Source organism: Pteronotus mesoamericanus, unplaced genomic scaffold (assembly GCF_021234165.1).
Source record: "Pteronotus mesoamericanus isolate MK-2021 breed Mesoamerican mustached bat unplaced genomic scaffold, CSHL_Meso_final scaffold_408, whole genome shotgun sequence".
Lineage (NCBI taxonomy): Eukaryota > Metazoa > Chordata > Mammalia > Chiroptera > Mormoopidae > Pteronotus > Pteronotus mesoamericanus.
The window spans coordinates 1,329,097-1,348,730 of record NW_026555315.1 but is presented as its reverse complement, the minus strand read 5'-3'; the positions used below and the strand labels follow the sequence as shown (position 1 = coordinate 1,348,730).

General features: G+C 62.7%; 1 protein-coding gene across 1 annotated transcript in view; it reads left to right on the top strand.

Annotated features, from left to right (window-relative positions):
• The window catches only part of RPTOR (regulatory associated protein of MTOR complex 1), a 137,990-nt gene that overhangs the window by 46,451 nt on the left and 71,905 nt on the right, over positions 1 to 19,634 (top strand). The window contains exon 4 of the mRNA XM_054593278.1: positions 13,491 to 13,649. Within this exon, the coding sequence (XP_054449253.1) occupies positions 13,491 to 13,649 (159 nt within the window). The remainder of the gene's footprint in view (positions 1 to 13,490; positions 13,650 to 19,634) is intronic.

Here is a 19,634-nt window from a genome sequence, read left to right as displayed (position 1 = left end):
CCCGCCTGCCCTTCGACACGTGCCGCGGTTGAGCAGCTCGCCCTCTTTCTGAGGGCGGAGGCGCTGGCGCTGAGGCGTCCTGCGGCGCGGGGCCAAGCGGAGCCTGCGCGGCACGCTCGTGGGCGGGCTCTGCGTGTGCACGTGTTCATCGCTCGCGAGTAAATACACTCCTGCAGGTGGGATTGCCCGCCCTGAGGCAGCTGCACGGTTTCCTTCTTACTTTGTAAGCGGCTCTACGTTGACGAAATGATGAAACCCACCTGTCCCTTCGCAGAGCCTGGCAGCCTGCGGAGGCATCTCATTTACAGTTTTCCTCACCTGCTCTGGAGACGTGAAACAGTCGCTTTGCTCTCCAGTGGGACCCGGGCCCTTGTGGGGGAGGCGGGCACCAGGCCGCTGGAGGGCACCGCGGAAGCGAGCCTGCAGCTCGGAGACCGGCAGGGTGTGGCTTGGTCCGTGGAGAGGGCGGGGGATGGGGGGCGGGTTTCAGGCCTCTGGAGGGCGCCCCTGCCTGACGCCAGCCTCATTCTGCAGAGAGACCCAGTGCGTGCATGTGAGCGCGCCTGAGTGCACGTGAGTGGGCACGTGTGGGTGGGTATGTACATGTGGGAGCACGTCCATGCGCACAGGTGCCTATGTGGGAGCGTGTGTGCACACATGTGAGCGTGTGCGTCCTGGGCCCCAAGCAGACACAGCTGGCGCGCCCTGCCCTGTCTCGGGGCGGCATTCGAGGGCCGTCTTGGCTGACTTGGGGTCTCGTCCTGCTGCCTCCTGGGCACTTTCTAATCTCCATGGAGTGGAGACTGGGCTCCTGGCAGGCCCGGGCAGCCACCAGCGGTCCATCCGGGAGGCCCGGGTGCAGGATGCAGGCCGCTCTAGGCCCTGCGGGGAAAGGGCTTGTCGGCCGCAGAGTGTGGGCGGCCGCAGGCCTGGCTCCTGGCTGCGTGCAGTCCCCACAGCAACGGGCCTCCCAGGAGCTGGGCTTCCCGCTTCCCAGAAGGGCCTGGGGGGCTGCTCCCCCTTTCCCTGTGATAACACACAGAAGGAAATGCCAGCCCTTTAGGCCCCGAGCACAGGCACACGCAGCTGCGCTCGTTTGTGTTCCACTCCCAAGAGGCAGCAGCAAACCTGAGAAAATCGCCCCTGTGCCCCGTGCCGGTCCCCGCACAGGGCTGGGATTTCCCGCCTGGTGCTGCTGTCCGCCTCCGCTCGGCCCACTTCTCCCAGCACCTCCCCCCGCGCCCGGCTGGTCTCCAAAAAGCACTTGGCTGTGGTCAGAACCCGTGGCCTGGCAGGTGGAAGTGCTGGCGGCTGCGGGGATGAGAGAGCGGCCGGGGCTGTGGGAAGCGGTTCGGTCAGCGGACGCCCGTTTGTGGCGTTGCGGGCTGGCGGCCGTGGCGGCCTGCAGCGGATGCACAGCGCTCGCTTGCCCCTCAAGGGCCTGGCACTTTTCTCACAAGGGGAAATGTGCTTGTACAAACGTCAGATCCAGAATGTCGATGTGGTTTTCACCTGCATTGCTCCCCAAATGCTTCCCGAGCTATGGTGACTGCCCAGGTTTTTTCCTCCTCCTGTATTTTTCCTAATTTCTCCCTTCTTTCTACCCCGTTTTTCTCTGTCAGCTAAAACATTTGAAAGGAAATCCCTGAAAAGCCCACGCTGTCGCTGGCAGCAGGGCGTGCGTGCGCCACCTTCCCTGGGTCCTGTCACACTGACTGAGTCAAAGGCTCGGGTTCCCGAGCACCGAGTGGGCACGGGAGCTGAGAGGATGCGCCGCGTTCCCGCTGTCCTTGCTTCCCCTGGAGAAGTTTACCCTTTAAAAGCAATAAAAAATATTGGAAACTCCAGGAAACTTCCACATGAAGCACGGAAGGCGTCTCACTCGTCTGTCAGCCATCGAGACCACGTGCCGTCTTTCCTTCCTGTCTGCCTGGTCCCGCAATGTCTGCTCCGTCCCAGCTGTGGGCCGTGGTGGGGAGCAGGGTGTGCCTGAGGCTTCTAGTTGGTTCTGTCCTGGGAAGGACCACATTTTCTGTCTTTTCCAATATGAATTATTAGAATAGTGCCATTTGGATTTACCTAAAAAATTACCTTTCTCCAAATTTGTGAAACTAGAGTGTTTGTGTTATTGTTCCTCCTCCCTGGTGTGAATTTGAGAAGGCCCTTTCTCTCCTCCGTCTGTGGAGCTTGCTGGGGAACTTAAAGATAGGGAACAGAAGAGGTCCCCCCAAAGTGGACATGTCTTCCAGATGCGTCATTTTTGGGGGTGAGCGTGAGGCTGTCCTAAAACGCGCTGCTGCCGTGGCCACCGCGTGTGTGCAGCGAAGGCCGCAGCGGGGACACCGCTCGGCCCAGCACAGAGAATGGGACCAAAGGCCCTCCCCCAGGGAAGCATGTCGCGTGTCACTGTGGGTGTAAAGGTGAGATGCCTACGGGCGAAGGTCCCAAGTCCTGCAGGGAAAGCGGGCGCAGATGGATGGATGGATGGATGGAAGGATGGAAGGATGGATGGGTGCATGCGTTCATCGGTGGTGCTCATTGGGTTGATACTGCGCCCAGACTGCTCAGGAAGCCAAGCACAGTCCCCCTGCACTTCAGAGCGTGAGGTGTGCAGTTTGGGCGGGGATAGGGGTCGGGGACTCACACTCGGGATGGGTGATGCCAACCAGAGACGGGCCGGGAGCAAGGGCTGCACCGTGGGCGGGTGGTGGCTCCCCCACCAGATGCTGTGAGAGTCCTGTGGCCTCCCGATGAGATGCTGGCTAGGCCAGAACCCCCGCCCCTGTCCCCAGGAAGGCCCGAGGGCCTGCCTGCAGCTGCCCTCGTGGCGGGTGCATAGGGGGCCGTCGGCATCACCTGTGTGGAGCCTTCTGCGTGGCCATGGCCCTATTAGCTGGGACGTGGACCTTCCCCACAGCCCGGGCGCGTGGGGGCCGCCCTCTCCCTTAGCCTCCCCAGGCACCAGCCCTGAGAAGACCTTCCGCAGCGCACCCCAGGTCTCCCCATGTGCGGGGGCACGGGCCTCCCCGTCAGAAGAGTGAGGTGCCTTCGAGGGGCAGGAGGAGGAGCAGGTGGGCGCCCCCCCGCCCCCCATCGGCAACGCCTGAACTTGGAGCAGGGACCCGGGCCGGGCAGGACGTCCCGAGAAGACCGTGGTTTGTCACGCATTTGAAGAAGGACCAGACGCGTGAAGGGACACCGTGGGGACGGGGCCACCTTCTCCAGGGAAAACGCGTCGGGCGCTGCTTTCAAAGTTTATTTCTGAGCTCCTCTGGTCACGACAGAGAGCGCAGACGGGTGAGAGGGAGCCCCTGCCTCCCCGCTGGGAAGCCACGCTGCGCGCTCGGCCTGGACTTGTTTGCAGCTGCACGTCGGTCCTGCTGCGGCCGCGGCCTTCACACACTGCGTGACCTCAGATCAGCCGGAGTCTCCCGGGGCCAAGCCGACAGACTGTTGACAAATTAGAGGACATGTCGGCATTCTTTCGGGTTTCGTGGGACAAACGGGCCCTTGGATGTGCTTTAGGCGAATTGCAGGCTGGGCACGGGGCCGGAGGGCGGCTGGCCAGCCTCGGGGAACGGGACTGCGTAGCCGGGACTCCCACCTGCACGTCAGACAGCGGCCGGTGCTTTTCATTCATTGGGTCCCACCGGGGGCCCGATATTCCACATCAGGTTAGCCTTTGCGTGAAATCATTTTAATGGGGAAATTCTCAAGGATCCGCCATTTGGCCAAAAAAGCATGAGTGCCCTGGGCAGAGCAACCTTACGATGGGAACCTGAAGCCCAGGGTGGTGCCCGTGCGAGACGCAGGGATTCACGGCTGGAACATCTGCTTTGGAAGGGGCCCCGGTTTCTTTTTATTTATTTATTTTCTTCTTTTTTTGTTTCTCTGTTTCCCCCCAAAGTATGGCAGCTCACATATAAGACACACATTCTATTTTAGTTGTGGCTGTGCCGACAGCCTCCCCCTTTCCATCGGAGCCCGTCGCTCAGGGCGCCCAGCGCTGGGGGAGGGGAGCCGCTAGGCGCACGTGCCTGGGGTAGTGGCCTCGGGGGGGAGGTTGGCGGACCCTCAGCAGACAGGCTTGACCCTGGTGAGCTCTGCGGAGCCCACATGTGCTCCAGGTGGCTGCTCAGGTTGCATCCACAGCCCTTCCAGCTCCCGTTTCTACCATCTCTTGGCCCCTCTAACGTGCAGAGTTACATTGTATCATCTCTCTAAGCTCGGAGGACCAGTTTCTAACTCTCACCGGAGTTCGGAGTTCACAGAGCAGACTTCTGTTCTTTTCAGGAAGGCCTTTGAGGAGCCGTGGCAGTCGCCCCGCAGGCCCTGACCCCGGCGACCTTGCCGTGGCATGTTGACGTGATTCCACGCGGTGGCAGGCACACTGCTGGGGGAATGGCGCGCAAGTGGACAGCAGGAGGGACCAGGGCACGGCGTCCGCAAAGACGCGCCTCCCCACACGCTCACGCGCTGCGGCCACTCTCCGCCCTGGGCCGGTGCCTGCCTAGGGCGTGCCGCTGCCGCATTGCGGTGCCTCCCTGTCTGGGTTTGAAAGCTCCGTGGTGAATACCGTAGTGCCTTGCCGCATGCCTTTGAAAGTGAGAAAATGAATATTTGGTGCTTCTCGCACGTTTCAATTTCTTCTCTATCTGACTTCCTGGCAGCCTTTATTTGCCAGCTCTTACTTCCCTGACCCTTTGTCGCAGTGTCACGTGCACAGAGCGGCAACCTGGGGACTGTGGGAAGCACGTCCTGTGCCCTGAAGACCGCAGCTTCTCTCCGCTTCGGCCAGAGCCTCAGACACGTCGAGCATTCAGAACAAGCGTTTTACATGTTAAACGCCGTTCCCTGGGCAGCGTTTCATGAGGGACAAGTTGGTATTGATGGAGGGAAGAGGCTCTGTAGCCACAGCCCCGGAGGATGCTGCGGTGGCTCATCGGCGTCTGTGTCTCGCCGGCGTTGCCGCAGAAGCCGGCGCCCCGCGCCACCTCCCAGGCTCCCGTGGGGCGAGGGCCTCACTGCCCGGCCCTCAGGCGGGCACACCTGCACCGAGCCCCTGCAGGGGCGGCGCTGCGAGCTGCCTGAGCGGCGTGTGCGGCGCGAGCCTCGGGGGTGTGCGTGAGCGCAGCCCAGGGCAGCGGGTGCTGGCACCCCTTGTCCCCGGCAGCTCGGTCTGCATCCTGCCCCTCTGGGCCTGCCCAGGGCGCTGCGGGCCGCGGGCCGCCCGTGCGGCAGCCCTCCTGTGGGAGCTGGGCCCCGGCGGTTTCTGCCGCAGCCCCCAGCCCTCGTCCCTGCAGCGCCTTTCGTTTCCGCGGTGCCCGGCGACGTCCCTCCTGGGCCCTGTGAGCCCCGGCCACTCGGTGGCGGGTGAGCACCGCGGGGCCGCCTCCCCCGCAGTCATTGCCCCTCTTCCTGGCCTTCTTTTCTGCACCTGATGCTGTTTCAAAGCCCTTCTCTGTCTTTTCCTTCAGTCACACGTGGGTCTGGTTTCTGACCGCCTCCCTCAGCCTGACGGCTTCTCTCTCTCAAGGCCTGTGTCTGCCACAGCGACAACACTGCACTTAGGTGTCTCTAGGCTCCTTGCGTCTGAGTGGAGTTGCTCCTGAAGTTGGAGAGCTTGAGATGGAGGAGGGGTCCAGGTAACAGTTGAAAGCCACCCCGCCATCTGGAGGGGAGGGGCGCGGCCCAGACACCGTGGGTGCTGTGGGTGCTGTGGGTGCTCTGGGTGCTCGCTAATCGTGGTGGCATTTGCCGGCCCCTGCCTTGACCGCTAACCTGCATCCCCGGGCCCCACCCCGTTTTCTCGCCATTTCAGGTCACTCCTGAGCATCGCAGCGCGTGTGGCCGAGGGCCCCCCTGCCGGGGAGCAGCCCTGCGGCCGAGGAGCACACGCCCGCCCTGGGGCAGGAGGCGCTGCAGCAGCCCGGCTCCCCTCGGCCGGTTGTGCCCTCCTCCTCCCGCCGTCCCTTGTCTTTCACCTCAGAGTCGCGGTCCCATCGCACTGTCCAGTCTCCCGCCTGCGCCCGCTCCCCCTTCCCCTCAGTGGGCCTGTGAGGCCAGAGCCCCAGCGTGGCGGGGGGCGTGCCCGCCTCCTGAGCCCTAGGCTCCCCTGTGCCCACACAGCAGGGGCCGCCCAGTGAGCGTGAGCGTCCGTGCGTGTGTACGCCCCTGCTGCGGTGCCGGGGGAACCCCAGCGCTGCGGGTTGTCGGTCCCTCTCCTCCCGCGCCTGCTGCGCCCACGCGGTGGTTCTGAGGGTCCGCAGGAGGACGAGACGAGGCGCAGCTCTGCGGGGCTGGGGGGCCCACTCGGCAGCCGGCGCCCCCTTCAGCCACGCCTCCTGCGGTCCGGTCTTCTTTTCTGGATTATCAGCTGCCCGTCTTGTCATCCGGTCACTCCAGTTGCAATAGGTGTCAACGGTCGGGGACAGAGTTGTCGTGGGTAATGCGCTTTGTGCACGTCAACGACCATAGGATTTACAAAGTGGGCGGTTGTCATCATCTGTTACGTCACCCCAACAATCACTTCCATTGGGCATGACTCCAGGGCACCTTTTAAAGCACGGTGGTCAGTAGTTGGGTTTATCTTTGGAGGAAAAAAGGGCTAATTTCACAAAACAGGCTTTTGAACAGATACCAACCCACTGAAAAACCTGCTTAGATTCAGACACTGAAGGGGAAGCGTGGCCCAGGGTCCACCCTCTGTGGTTGTCACCTTGCTGTCATTGAGCCCAGGTTTGTGCGGGTTCATGCAGTGAGACCAGCCACTGAGCCCAGAGGACGCTGCAGGGAAGGCTTGTCCCCAGAGGCAACCCTACAGGGCGCAGGGAGAGGGCCCCTCCCCAGCACTGCCTCCCTGCGGGGCTCAGGGCGGGGCTCAGGGCAGCCTCGGGTGGGAGGGCGCAGGGACGCAGACGCGCTGCAGGGGACAGGTTTGGATCCTGGGACCTCCAGGTGTGGGCCATTTATGGCTTCAGCACTAGCTCTTCCTGGACAGCGGCCCCTCACCTCTAGGGTTCTCGGCTCCGTCGGGGGGATGTGTGTGTGTGTTGGGGGAGACTTTGGTTCCCGGTGCAGCTGGAGGCCAGTGCTCTCCCCTCTGCTCACTTTCCAGCGGCATAACTTGCGGTTTGGGTCCATTGCCTCTGAAAAACAACTCGGTGTCTGGGTAGAAGCAGCACGGGACCGCGCTGAGCTGGTTCTGTGGCTGTGTTCCCGTCTCTTTATGGTCACTGTGTCGGGAGTCAGACTGGCCGAGGGTTACGGGGGAGAAAATAACGGACGTGGGAATGAAATCGAAGTCCACCCGCGGACGGTGATCCAGGGAGTCATCGGAGCTCTGACGTCCGTAGCACCTGTCACGCCAGGGCCCGGGCTGGCAGCGAGCACTCGGTTCTCCGTTCTCTCTGTCACTGTGTTGCCCGAGCTCGCCGCCGGGCTCCAGCCGTGACGCATACTTCTCACCCTCCAGGAAGGAAGAGGCGGGAATAAGGGTCCCCCCCCATTTTTTAAATATCTTTAAGAATGTTTCTTAAAAGTGACACCTAGCACTTTCCCCAGGAGACTAGGGAGTGTTGCCCGGGTGGCCCTGTGCCCACATGGAAGTCGGGGTGCTGTTATTCTGGAAGAAAATAACAGGACAGGCCCTGGGGAGGCTGTGCAGCCCCGCGCCGGCACCGCCCTGGCCGCTGCCCCGCTGGGGTCCAGCCGCTGTCCCTGGAAGAGCTCGGTGTACCTGGGTGCCCTTCTGCCCTCCTGAGCAGGTCTTGGCGAGGCGCCGCCGGCTGCGACCGGACGCGCACTGGGAGTGGAGAGCGGGCTCCCCGTGACAAGCACCGGGGCCCCAGGTGGCGCCGGCTGCCCCGAGCTAAGACCCGGCACCTGGGGCCGAGCTGCGGGAGAGCTGGGGGGCTTGGGGTGACGCTCGGCGTGGGGAGTGCCACTGTGAGGGCCTTCGTGGCACGTTTTCCTGATTTAGGTCCCTGCGAGATTAGTCATTGCCTGTCAACATTTTGGATTACGTTGCAAGTTTGGGGAGATCACCTTAAGCCTTGGCTCATTTACCCGTCGCATTTTGGAGGAGAATTCTGGCGGGCAGAGAGGGCCAAGGCGCCTGCGGGCTCCCCCCGGTGAGGTGCCAAAGGCCGGCCCCGAAGTGGAAGCCCAGGTGGCGCTTGCAGCTTGTCCCCCCCGGCTCCAGGGACAGCCTCTCAGCTCGGCTGTCCTGTCCTCAGCTAGTGGGGCCTCTTTCGGGTGGCTTGTCTCCCGAGTGCTTCCAGCATATCCTTGTCGCTCACGTTCCTGGGCAGCTTCCTGCTGCCCGGTGTGACGGGACAGCCAGGTTCATCCTGCCCATTTCCTGTCCAAGACCCAGAAGAAGCCACGTTCCCAGCGTGTTCTGGTTGCCGTGAGCAAGGACTGGCATTTTGAGACCCCGGGGCTGGGCACCCTCTGCAGGGGGCGTTCTCCCGGGCCCTCCGGGGGGGCGCTGCGCTGCGGCTGCCTCTGTTGGCGCCGGCCCTCGTGGGCTCCTTCCCTCCGTCCCTCCCGCTTGTCTGGCGCTCCTCCAGGATGTCCTTGTCTGCAGCCTCTCCTTCCGGGACGAGCGCTCTCAGTTTCTGCCACCTCACTGTGTGTGTTACTCCTGGAGGGAGGCATTTTTACTGGGGATGGAGTGGTCTGACGCTGATTTTCTCTTGTTGCACCAAAGCTGCAATTTCGTGTTTTTTTGGCTTCTAGTGTTGCTTCCAACAAGTCAGCGGGCGGCCTGGCCGCGTCTTTCTGAGGGTGGTTTGTCTCTCCCCCTAAGTTGCCGCGTCGCTGGGCGTTTTCCCGTCTGCAGCCTCCTTTCCCTGCATGTGCGACTCCTTTGCTTGTTGCTTCACGGCTGCAGGTGTGGACCCCGCAGGCGGGAGGTAGGGGCAGGAACTGCTATGACGCGGTCGGAGTGGCACAGCCTGCCAGCCCCGAAAGAAATACAGGCCTTTTCGGTGACAAACGGCTGTGCCCATGGGTGATAGTATTAAGTTCACCTAAGACTTGAAGGTGCTCTGGAAATTTATAGGTCAGCGAGCCTTGTGTTAGTGCAAGGCAGAGACGTTGTGTGGCCTCCACAAACTTTATTGACACAGAAAATTCCAGGAGACCAGAAACACTTAAGTAAAGATGTGTGGTGAGTGGAATTTGATTAAATGCAAACACTTCTGAGTCACTGTGGAGTCACCTCCAGCTGTGATTGAAGCCGTAGCAGCAGCATCAAAAGACAGGAAACGGCCTGGCCTCGGCGCGGTCGGTGGGAGCACCGCCCCCTGTGCCGCCCGGTGGCGTCTGCTCTGCGCCTGGGCGCGCGGGAGGTTCCCCGGGGGATGTTTCTCTCTCTTCTCTCTCTCTCCCTGTCGCCCTTCCTTCTCTCCCTCCCTTTCTTTCTAAGATCAATAAACACATCCTCGGGTGAGGATTTAAAAGACGACGACAGCGTGATGCCCCGCACGGCAGCTCAGGGCCTTGCCCTGGTTCCCTGAGTCGGGGCATTAGAGGCCTCGCGTTCGGGGGGCCTTTGGCCGCGTAAAGCAGTGAATGGGTCCGCGGCCTCAGTACCGAGTCTAAACTCTGCAGGGGGCTGAAAGCGCCTCGGACCCGGACCCGCTCCCGCAGCCTCGGGCTCTCGGCGGCTCTGCGCACGGCCTCCTGCCGCTGGGTGCTGTTTGCGGGCAGTGCCCTCTCCCTCCGCCCAGGGGGCTGTTCACACTCCAGGTCTCGCCTGTGATGCCGTTTTCTCTGGAGCCTTCCAGAGATCCTTAGTCCTCGCCCCCTTAAGAAATAACAATTTGCGAAGGCGCCGGCTCCGCTCTTCTCCCACAGGGCGCTGTTTCCTGCAGAAGGTGCCCGCGCCGTGAGGTCTGCTCCTGTCCCCTTGACGTCAGTGAGGTTGACATCAGTGCTGCCGATGGGCCTCTAGGCTTCAAGAAACCGAGGGGTGAGACTTCTGGGTGGCTGGTGACAGTGGGGCGTCTTCGATCCCTTCCCCAGACATTTTCTCCAAAGCAATGGAGAGCAAGATGCGGGAAAGTGGGCGCCGTAAAAACCACGTGCTCACCTCCAATGACACACTGTGCTTAGCCTGGAAGGAGACCTTCGCTGGTGTGAGGGGTCTCTCCTGCACCGCAGGGTCTGGGGTCTGGCCTGAGGTGCGACCTGTCGCTGCGGGGGTTGGGAGGGTGGGGACGCCACCTGTGCTCACGTTCCTGCTGGAGGGAGCACGGGCAGCAGGCAGCCCCCACCCCCGCCCGCTGCAGCCCCCGCATGGGCGCAGCCAGGGGCCCTCGTGGCGCGGGGGCCATCCTGCGAGGGAAGGCGCCGCTCTGTCAGGCGGGGGCTGCTTTGCTCCTTCCTCGGCCTCTTTCCTCGTTCACTCCTTTATTCTCTCCCTCTGTCGTGTCCCCTGCGATTTCCGTGCACAGACTTTATGGCATCTGAGAGGTGGACCTGCAGGAGCGACGCCTGGCACAGTCGGCAGGGTTTTGGGGACTTGCTTTGTCATCCCTGCACCGGCTCATGCCATAAAGCCCCAGGCAGCTCGATGCCCCCAGGCGCTGCCCGCCCCTTGGCCGTGGGGCCGCACCGCAGGCCTCCTGGTGTTTGCACAGAACCTCGGTGCTGCGCTGACATTTAATTTACTGCTTCTCATCTCAGAGCCCTTAAAAATATTAATTAATTCCCATCAAGCCCCAGGAGGCGCGTCCCTGATGTCCGAGTGCTTTCACGCCAGCCCACTCACGTGTCCGATCGGTCGCCGGGCGGAGGGCGAGGCCGCGCCACCGTCGCAGCCCCGCAGGGAAGGCCTCGATGGGGCCACGGTCAGGCACCGCGGGCCCCTCGTCTTACAGGCGTCTCCGGGCGCTGTGGGCCCTGTGCCCTTGTGTGCAGTTTGGAAAACAACGCTCCTACGCAGGACGAGTCTCGGGAGGCAGCACTGGGCACATTGTGGGGGCTGTGTCAGGGGTGCTGGGTCCAGGGGAGCCAGGAGGTAGGGGCACCTCTCCCTCCCATGCCAAGGGGCCCCGCGGTTTGTGGACCCACCTACCAGGAGGTACAGCCTGGCTCCTGGGGGACGGTGTGTGGGCACATTGGGTGCGCGTGTTGGGGTCCCCTGGCGTCCATGGTCGGCGGGGTCCCTGCAGCCCAGGGAGAGCCGGCCACAGCAGAGGGTACGTGGAACCCAGCACTGGGGTGCAGTTCAGGACCTTTCGCCGGTTGTTCCCCATCTTGTTCCCGCTGCCTGGCGGGTTCCCCACGTGCCCTGTGCCTGCGGCCCGTGGCGTGGGGTCCTGCTGGCCCTGCCAGGTGAGCCCTGTGCCCGGTCAGGCGGAGTGGGTACAACATGCGTGGACAGTGCGGCCTCCACCGAGCAGGCCGGTGTGCGGAGCAGAGGCCCCTGGGGAGGGGGGCGGCGGCCTTGGTGCACCCAGCACCCCCACGCTGCCCGTCTCCTGCAGGTGCCTTTGGGGGCCTGTGCTGAAGGTGCCAGCGCCCTGTGCCGGGCGCAGTCAGAAGCAGGAGAAGGGGCGCGGGCGCGGGCAGGGCAGCGAGCGGCAGCGGTGTCCAGGGCGCTTCCTGGGAGCAGGGCCTGGCAGGCAGCACGGCTCTTGGAGGGCCTGTGCTGAGTGTGCCCGGACTTGGGCTCCTTCCCTGCCTGTAGGCGCCGTGCCGTGGCTCGGCCTCCCCACCTTGTGTCCCCCACAGCCACCCCTTGTCTGCTCCCCGCTCAGCCAGAGCCAGAGCAGCGGGGGCGGGGCGCCCAGGACACCTTGGGAGGTGCACTTTTCCTGAAGGGCGTGGGCGTTTATCCTCGCCTCCCTGAAGGCCCAGGTCGGCCTGGCGCGTGGTGGGGCGCACTGTGCGCCTGGCCTGGCCACCGGGAAGCGCGGGTTCTTGGAAATGTCTGAGTCCTGGGGCGCATGGGTCGCGCCGCGCAGCCGAGGCACCTTGGCTGGGGCAGCGGCTCCCTGGGTCCTCTGCTCCGTGGTGGGAGTGGCAGAGGGGTCGCTCTGCCTCCGCGGGAGCTGGCCTGGGCGCGCTTCTGAGGACGCGGCATCTCCGCGGAACGTGCGCTCCCGTCCCCCAGAGCGGCCGTTTCGCTCTGCAGCCGCCCTGGTCCCGTTTTAGGGGACCGGCTGCAGGTGTGCACAGCCCCTGCCTCGCCCGGAGCACAAACGCGCAGCCTCTCGGGGACGTGTCGGGCTGCGCCTCTGCGTCGTTCTCTCGGCTGTTTCAGGGCGCAGGTCCGGACGGCAGAGCAGGGCGAGCCGGGGCCACCCGTGGGGCTCGCGCTGCCTGGACGCCAGGCTTGCCCGGGTGCGCTCATGTCGCCTCTGCCTCGTGTGGGGGTCGCGGCTCAGCTTTCGCCCGCGGGTGGCTGCCGTGGCCTGTCGTCACTCGGCAGCTACAGCCACAAAAGCGGCCGGTGCGGACGGCAAACCACACCCTCAACCCAGGGCCCCGGTCCCTGTGGGGCGCAGGGAGCTGCCGCAAGCACACAGCGGAGAAGGGCTCCAGCTCGGGGGATGGAAGGCGCATCGCTGCCCCGGGGTCCAGGCAGCAGTTTGGCACGAGGGCCAAGCCTGGACTCGGCGCTTCTGGAGCATGCGGTTTAGGTGAGCCAGAGCCGAGCCAGAGCTGACCCAGAGCCGGCTGAGGTGCCACGGCCCAGGGCAGCAGGCCATGTGCTGCCTCCCAACGCGGGCCGTCGGCTCTGGGCCCCCCGAGCGCCCCATGTCCCTCAGGGCATGGGCTCTGGCAGAGCGCCCTCACGGGCCATGCTCAGCCCTCCCCGAAATGAACGTGGTGAAGGCAAACACGAAAACCTCGCGTGATGCGTGCGCTTGCTCCCGTTTCCCCCGGACACTGTTTCCTGGAGGGACAGTGTTCTGGCCCCTCCTGAGCAAGCGCCTGCCACCCAGCGCGGGGCACCCACACCGCCCTCCAGCACCCAGGGTCCTGTTCTCGCAGGCGCAGAGCTTTGGGGAACTGGAGAAAACTTTGTTTTTGAATTTCATCATCCTACAGTTTCCATATTCCTACGTCTCCTGAAGACTTTGGGAGGACAGGTGCAGCGTGTCCCCAGGATTTCCTGTCGTCACTTGCGTTATTAGCGCAGGTTTAAGCAGGTGAGGTCGAGCCGTGTCGGTCGTATGTAGGGAACCAACAGAGCGTGAGCTGGGCCCAAATTCCCGTTGTTCTCCGCACCGTGAGCCTCCCTTTTCCTTCAAAAGGCGGGGCCCCCAAGGCCCGCTCTCCTCTGCTTTTTCGTTGAATGGATGACTTTTCACAACCACCATGTGAAGCCGCCCGTGTCCCACCTTTGTAGACGGAGACACCGGGGCTGCGCCCGGGTCGCGCAGCTCTCGGTGCAAGCCCGGAGCTGGGAGTGCGTCTTCCAGGTGTCCCCATGCATCCTCTGAGGTTTCTCCCTTTTTCTCCTGGAACAGGCCCGGTACAAGCAGAGCCTCGACCCAACTGTGGATGAAGTGAAGAAGCTGTGCACGTCTCTACGCCGCAACGCCAAGGAGGAGCGGGTTCTCTTCCACTACAATGGCCACGGGGTGCCTCGGCCCACAGTGAACGGAGAGATCTGGGTGTTCAACAAGGTGAGCGCGGCCCCGGCCGCGGGCGCTGCACACGGGCCCTGCGCCGGCCTTCCCTGGGTCCGCGCTGCGTGGCGTGGAATGGTTTCCGTGAGCGTGGGACCACACACTGGTCCCGTGGGGCTGCCTCCTGTGGGGCCCCCTGTGGGAGGGCTTGCGGCCGTGAGTCCGGTTTCTGTGGCAGGTAGGCTATTCGGGCGCTCTCTCATTTTGGGTCACTTTTGGTGAGCCGTGTTTTTAAAGACCTTTTCCATCTAATTTGACTCATTAAATGTAGTGGCACAAAACCGTTGCCATTTCTGTGTCGTCCCACGCCCGTGGGACAGGTGGCAATGCGGCCTTCGGCTCCTCGGCGCGGGCTCACCGTTGCCCCGTTTCTCCTGCCCTCTCCGGAGAGACGCGTCCGTTGTACCCACCTTAAAACCACACCGCCATTTTAGCTGCGCGAACGTCCTCCACTGCCTTTTCTCTTTTACTGATTTGTATTCTTTCTGTCTGTTTACTTGGAGTGTAATTGCTTATTGTTTTCCAGCTTTTTAAGGTAGAAATTTAGATTTTAACTCTGAACCTTCCTTCCTTCCTCTCGGGATGTAAGGCCGCGCATCATCCTCAGCGCAGCTCTTGTCCGGAGTTGACCCGTCGTGGGCTCACTGTCGTTCAGTTGAACTATTTTTGTTTTCCCTTGTGATACCCTCTGTGGCACATCTGTTATTTAACTTCCAAGTATCTGAGGCCTTTCCAGCTACCCCATAATTCAAAGTCAGCGAGCGGCGAGGACCTGCGGTCTGGTCTCAGTCCTGCAACCTGCGGCGGCGGCGCCCGAGGACGAGTTCCCTGCGGTGGCCAGGCGTGAGCACGCACTGGTTCAGCCGGAGCCGTGGGCGGTGGCATTCCAGGCTTTATCTTGGTGCTGGTTTTTTAAATGAGGAAAAATGCAGTCGCTGTGTCTGGAGCACTCTCTGGGGACGGCCTTGCCTGTCAGCGCGGGCCTGTCAAGGACCGACGAGGGTGCTGCTCACCCCTGCGGCCTGGCCGACGGTCCGCGCGCGCGCACTCGGCGGTCGGTGTTGTCACAGCCTGTCCGTGCGTCATGTGAGCGCCCTTCGTCTCTGGAACGCTCCTTGTCTTGGAGCCCGGCCACCCCGGCCTCTCGCCGCGGGCCTTTGCGTGGTGCGCCTTGTTGCGGTGGGCTTCCGGGAGGCTGTGCGCGGGAAGCGCGTCTCCTGCGGGGGGTACAGGGCGCACCCCGCCCCCGTCCGGTCTGACGCAGACTCCGGGGAGGCCGAAGTGAAGCTAGGACACAGGGCATGCTCGGGAGGCCTCTCGTGCCCCATCCAAAGTGTCGGGGCCCCTTAGCAGAGAGGAGACACAACTCATAGACCCGGAGAAGACGTTTGCAAAACACAGCCTGGTAAAGGGATCGTACCCAAAATAAAAAGAACTCCTAGGCACAGGTCACATCATTCTTGCTTTTCTTTAAAGCCACGAAAGGCCACGCAGGGAGCATCCTTCTCAGGGACCTGAGGAGGCGGGCAGTGGCCCCGAGGCCCTCCCTGTCCCTGAGCATCTGTTTCCACCGGCCATGGCGTCACCTCTGACAGCGTGATGAACTGCAGCAAACGCATGATGCAGAGACAGACAGTGAACACAAGCTCCAGGCGAGCGAGCATGGGCTGCCAGCGCAGTGACGCGCCAGCTCAGCACCGCGGGCTGGCCCAGCTCTCACTTCAGACATTGGAGGACTTTGTGCCGACATCTCAACAGCTGGACACCCCTGTCCTCACCGTGAACCCCGTTACTGAGCGGCAGTCGCGGTCACAATGGAGAACTGCTCGGAGAAATTCCTGTCTCAAACGCAATGTGAATTCCAGATTGACCGGCGTTTAGTGAAGCCTGTCCAGCAGGGGAAGCAAGTGCCTTGGGGCCACGTGAGCCAGGACGGCTGCCTCGCAGCACAAAGGGGTGGGGAGGCCGGCTGCAGGGGCTGCGCCGGCAGGCGCAAGCCGGGGCGTGCAGGCCCCTCGCGGCTCAGGGTTGTGTCCGCGGCACCCGGACATGGGGCGAGGGCGGGTGCACCTCTCAGCCCAGCGCCAGCTGCACCCAGAGAGGGCCCAGAGGGCGCAGGCAGGCCAGCCTGGTCGCTGCGTCATCTTCCTCAAGCTGGGTGGTAGATACCGCGGTAAATACATGTGTCCTGTGTGTGAGACGTTTAATAGTGAAAAAGACTACGAAGAGCGAAGTTTTAGAGGAATCTGTAGGTACCTAAAAATAATTTTTGTGTGATGAAAACTTTCTGAGCAGCTTACAAAATCTGTATGGGAATACTGATAAATTTGATTACATAAAAGTTTTAAATTTCTATACTGTGAAAAAAGCATAAATGAAGTCAGATGACAAATGGGGGGAAAGTTTACAATGCACAGAGCAGATTCGGCTGATTTCCTTAGTAAACAAACACCTGTTATAGACCAATTAAAAGCCTTCAGTAAGAACAGCACACAAGAACAATGGACAACGTATATAAACAGTTTAAAGACAAGAAATATAAATGGCCAGTAAGGATAGGAACCGATTGACTCATAAGCAAAGAAACAATGAAATGACATTGTCACGTCTCGGAGGAAATGGATGCCGGCACCGGGCCCGTGGCGGTGACCCCAGGCCAGCCCCCAGCGAGCCGTCTGTGCGACAGCCGCGCCCACGGGGAAGCAGAGATGAGCGGGAAGACTGCTGGGGCAGCGCTGTTGGCAGGGCCGAGCTGGAAGGCGGCGGCGCGTTTGCCCCCGGACCATCCCGGCTCCGGCAGGGCAGGCGTGGGGCAGCAGAGAGTTTCATCCTGCATTTACACTTACCTGTCTGGTTTGGGAAGAGTTAATGAATTTTATAGCAGAGATTTAAAAATATGTTAAAAGAAAGCCTTGCTAAGTGTCTCACCCTAAATGTGAAAGCAGAGACAGCCGAGGGGTCCTGGGAGAGCCGCGCAGGAAGCGCAGGGAAGAGCAGAGCGCCTGCCCCAGCTCCTAAGAACCAGGATGCGAATCAAGCCCAGTCAGGTGGGGGCAGCGATGTGCTCTACCTAGGCTGCCAGTAAACTTCTGGCAGTAAATTCCCTTCTTTCTTAAGTTTGTAAACAAGCAAAGTAAAATTGGTTGCTCACTTTTCCAGTGGAACAGCGCATCCCCCGGCCCACTCCACGCATACCTGTGAGTGCCCCTCGAAATGAGCGCCAGGCCCCCGGGGCTGCTGTTGTGTGGAGGCGCGGAGGCCCAGCTGCCCACCCTGCTCCCGCCACTCAGAGGAGACCACGCGGGGCGCCCCCAGGGTCCCGCCGCCCGGGGTGGGCCTGGGGTGAGCAGAGGTGCAGCCACGGTGGGGGTAGGGGGACGCCCTCCCAGCACACCTGGTCACTGGGTGCTCAGGGGCTGGGGCAGCGGCCGCAGGCGGGAGACCTGTCCCCGTCTGACATGGCCACGCTGGCGCCTGCCCCGCCCCTGTCCAGCCAGGCCATGTCCAGGAGCCTGGAGCACCCGCTGTCTTGTGCGCCGCTCAGTTTACACACACCGCTCGCCTGCGGTGGCGTGTTTTATCCCAGTGAGCTGTAGAATGAGAGGGCGCCCGGCCCACGTCACCGGCGCCTCACCAGGGCCCCAGAACCCTGTGCTCTCAGGCCTCCCTTATCCACCTGCTGGTTCCTACTCACCTGCCAAGGCCTGGCGTCTCCTCCCGCCCCTGGGTACGTCCTCCTACGCCCACCACTGGCCTTCACGTGTGCCAGGCTGTCTCTGTCCTGCGACTGTGACATCACAGAAGAAAATGGGACTGCTCTTCCTTACACTCAAAAGGGCAGGTGGCACCAGGCTAGGACGGGAGTGTCCTCTTGCATCGCGCTTTTGCAGCGTCCGCAGCAGGGCGCTTAGAGCACAGGCCGTGAGCTGCAGCGGCAGCTTCGTGGGACCTGTGGGAAGTGCGCACCATCATCCCCCCGGCAACAGACCTGCGTGCAGGTGAGCCTGGGCCTTTCTGGCGCTCGTTTGAGAACCTGCTCTGCAAACCTGGTTTCCAAACACAGACATCTGGGAAGTCAGTTGAGATGGTCTACGGTGTCATCTCCCGCGGCGTCACGGAAATGTTCTCTGGAACGCGCATGCTCCTCTGAAGAGCCAGTCCGGAGTCCCCAGCACGTCTCTTTGAGCATCGCAGGCAAACGCAGTCCTGAAACTGCCGGGAGAAAGGCCTCGTCGGCAATAGCATCGGCAGCATCCTCTGACCCTGCTGCGTTCTTGGCGGTGGCTGGACACAGCTCGCAAGCACCGCACCCGCCACAGCCGGCGTCCCTGCCCCAGCACCTCTTGCTGCCGCTGGCTGGCCAGGGCACCTGCCGGGGAGGGAGACCTCCTGCCGGCCCCGCCCTCCGCGCCTCGGGAACAGCCCGCGCACGTGGCAGGTGCGCCTGTAGCTGCTGTCCGAGGTCAGGACACCTGTCCCCACGGGGCTGCGGGAGGGCCCAGCAGGGCATCATTGTCACAGGGCTCAGACTTCAGGTCACGGTGGGAGGGGTCAGGCGGAAGGTGACTTGACATCTTCTTACAAGCAGGGCGTTGCTGCCTTCGAGGTGGACGCTGGGCCACAAAGTGCCCCCTCCCACTCCTTGTCCTGGCCCCTGGCTTCTCCTGCAGCAAACGGCGCAGCCAGCCTGATGCTTAATATGTCCTGACAGACAGTGGGTTGTGATGAATAAATTATCTAAAGCCTGTTTCTGTTTCCTCGTTCACAGGGAAGGCATGGCCTTGGCTATGTTTCCCCAGAGAGAAGAGAGGCTCTGAGCAGGACACCCTGTGCTTGGAGTTCGGGGGGGCCCCAACCCGCCACCCGATGGCTCTGCGGGTCAGGCGGCTGCAGTGCTCACGGGGGGCTCTGGCGTCCCCTGCCGGTGGAGGTGACTCAGCCGGGAGGCCGGGGTGTATTCCAGAGCTGGAGAGCGGCGGGCACTCTGGGTGCTCGTCCCCTGCTGCCACCCCTGCAGACTCCCCGGCGCCCAGGCTGCCGCCCGGCAGGTTGGAGACTGTCCTTCCGGCCCGAAGCTCGGCCCCCGCCCCGGCCCTTCCTGCGATGGGGCCTGAGAGCTGGGGCCAGGGGCAGCTCCCCGAGGTCCTGGTCCTCAGGCAGCTGTGCTCCCTGAGGGGCAGGCTGCCAGACCGCAGTGGCCTCGCCAAACCTAACTTGCACAGTGGAGGTTTTACGTGAAACTGTCCCTCTTGCATGGCTGCGGTCCCCACCAGGGGAGCTCCCCCTCAGGTCCCCTTTGGGACAGCCCAGAGACATTCCTGGTGGTCACAGCAGGGCGGGGCGGGGTAGGAAGGGCTCCTGGCAGGTAGCGGTTGAGGAGGTCTGGGGCGGGGGGCTGACAATTGTCATGCAGCCCCAGGCGCCCTCCACCCGGGACGGAGCAGCCGCAGGGCACAGGCCTCTCCGCAGCCCAAACTGCAGGCAGCCGGCCGCACAGAGATGCTCAGCGACCTCCGGTTGCCGCCAAACCCTCTCTCCTCTGAGGGCAGGTGTCCCTGCCCCGGTGAAGGGCTCATCGGCCCTTCCACCCCTCCCGCCGCGTCGGCAGGGGCCGCGGTCGCCGTGGGCGGGGAGGCTCCTGCAGGGCGCAGCCGGGCGGTCTTTCCGTCCTGCTCCGTCCTGCTCTGTCCGAGGGGTGTTAGTGGAAGTAGTTCCCTGTGTGGGGACATGCACGCCGTTCCTTACAGCGCAGTGGACAGACCGAGAAGCGTGGTGAACCCTGGGGCTTTCCATTCTCCTTGTGATAGTTTGTGTACGCTTTTTATTTTTAAAAAGTAAAAGTCATTTATAGACATTTCTACGAGAGAGAGCTGTGCCCCTCTCCCCACACACACCCGTCGGCCTCCCCCACCGGAGTCCCAGCCCCAGCAGCTCGGGTGTGACGCCCGGTCCAGTGCGCACGACCTGCCACCTTCCCCAGCA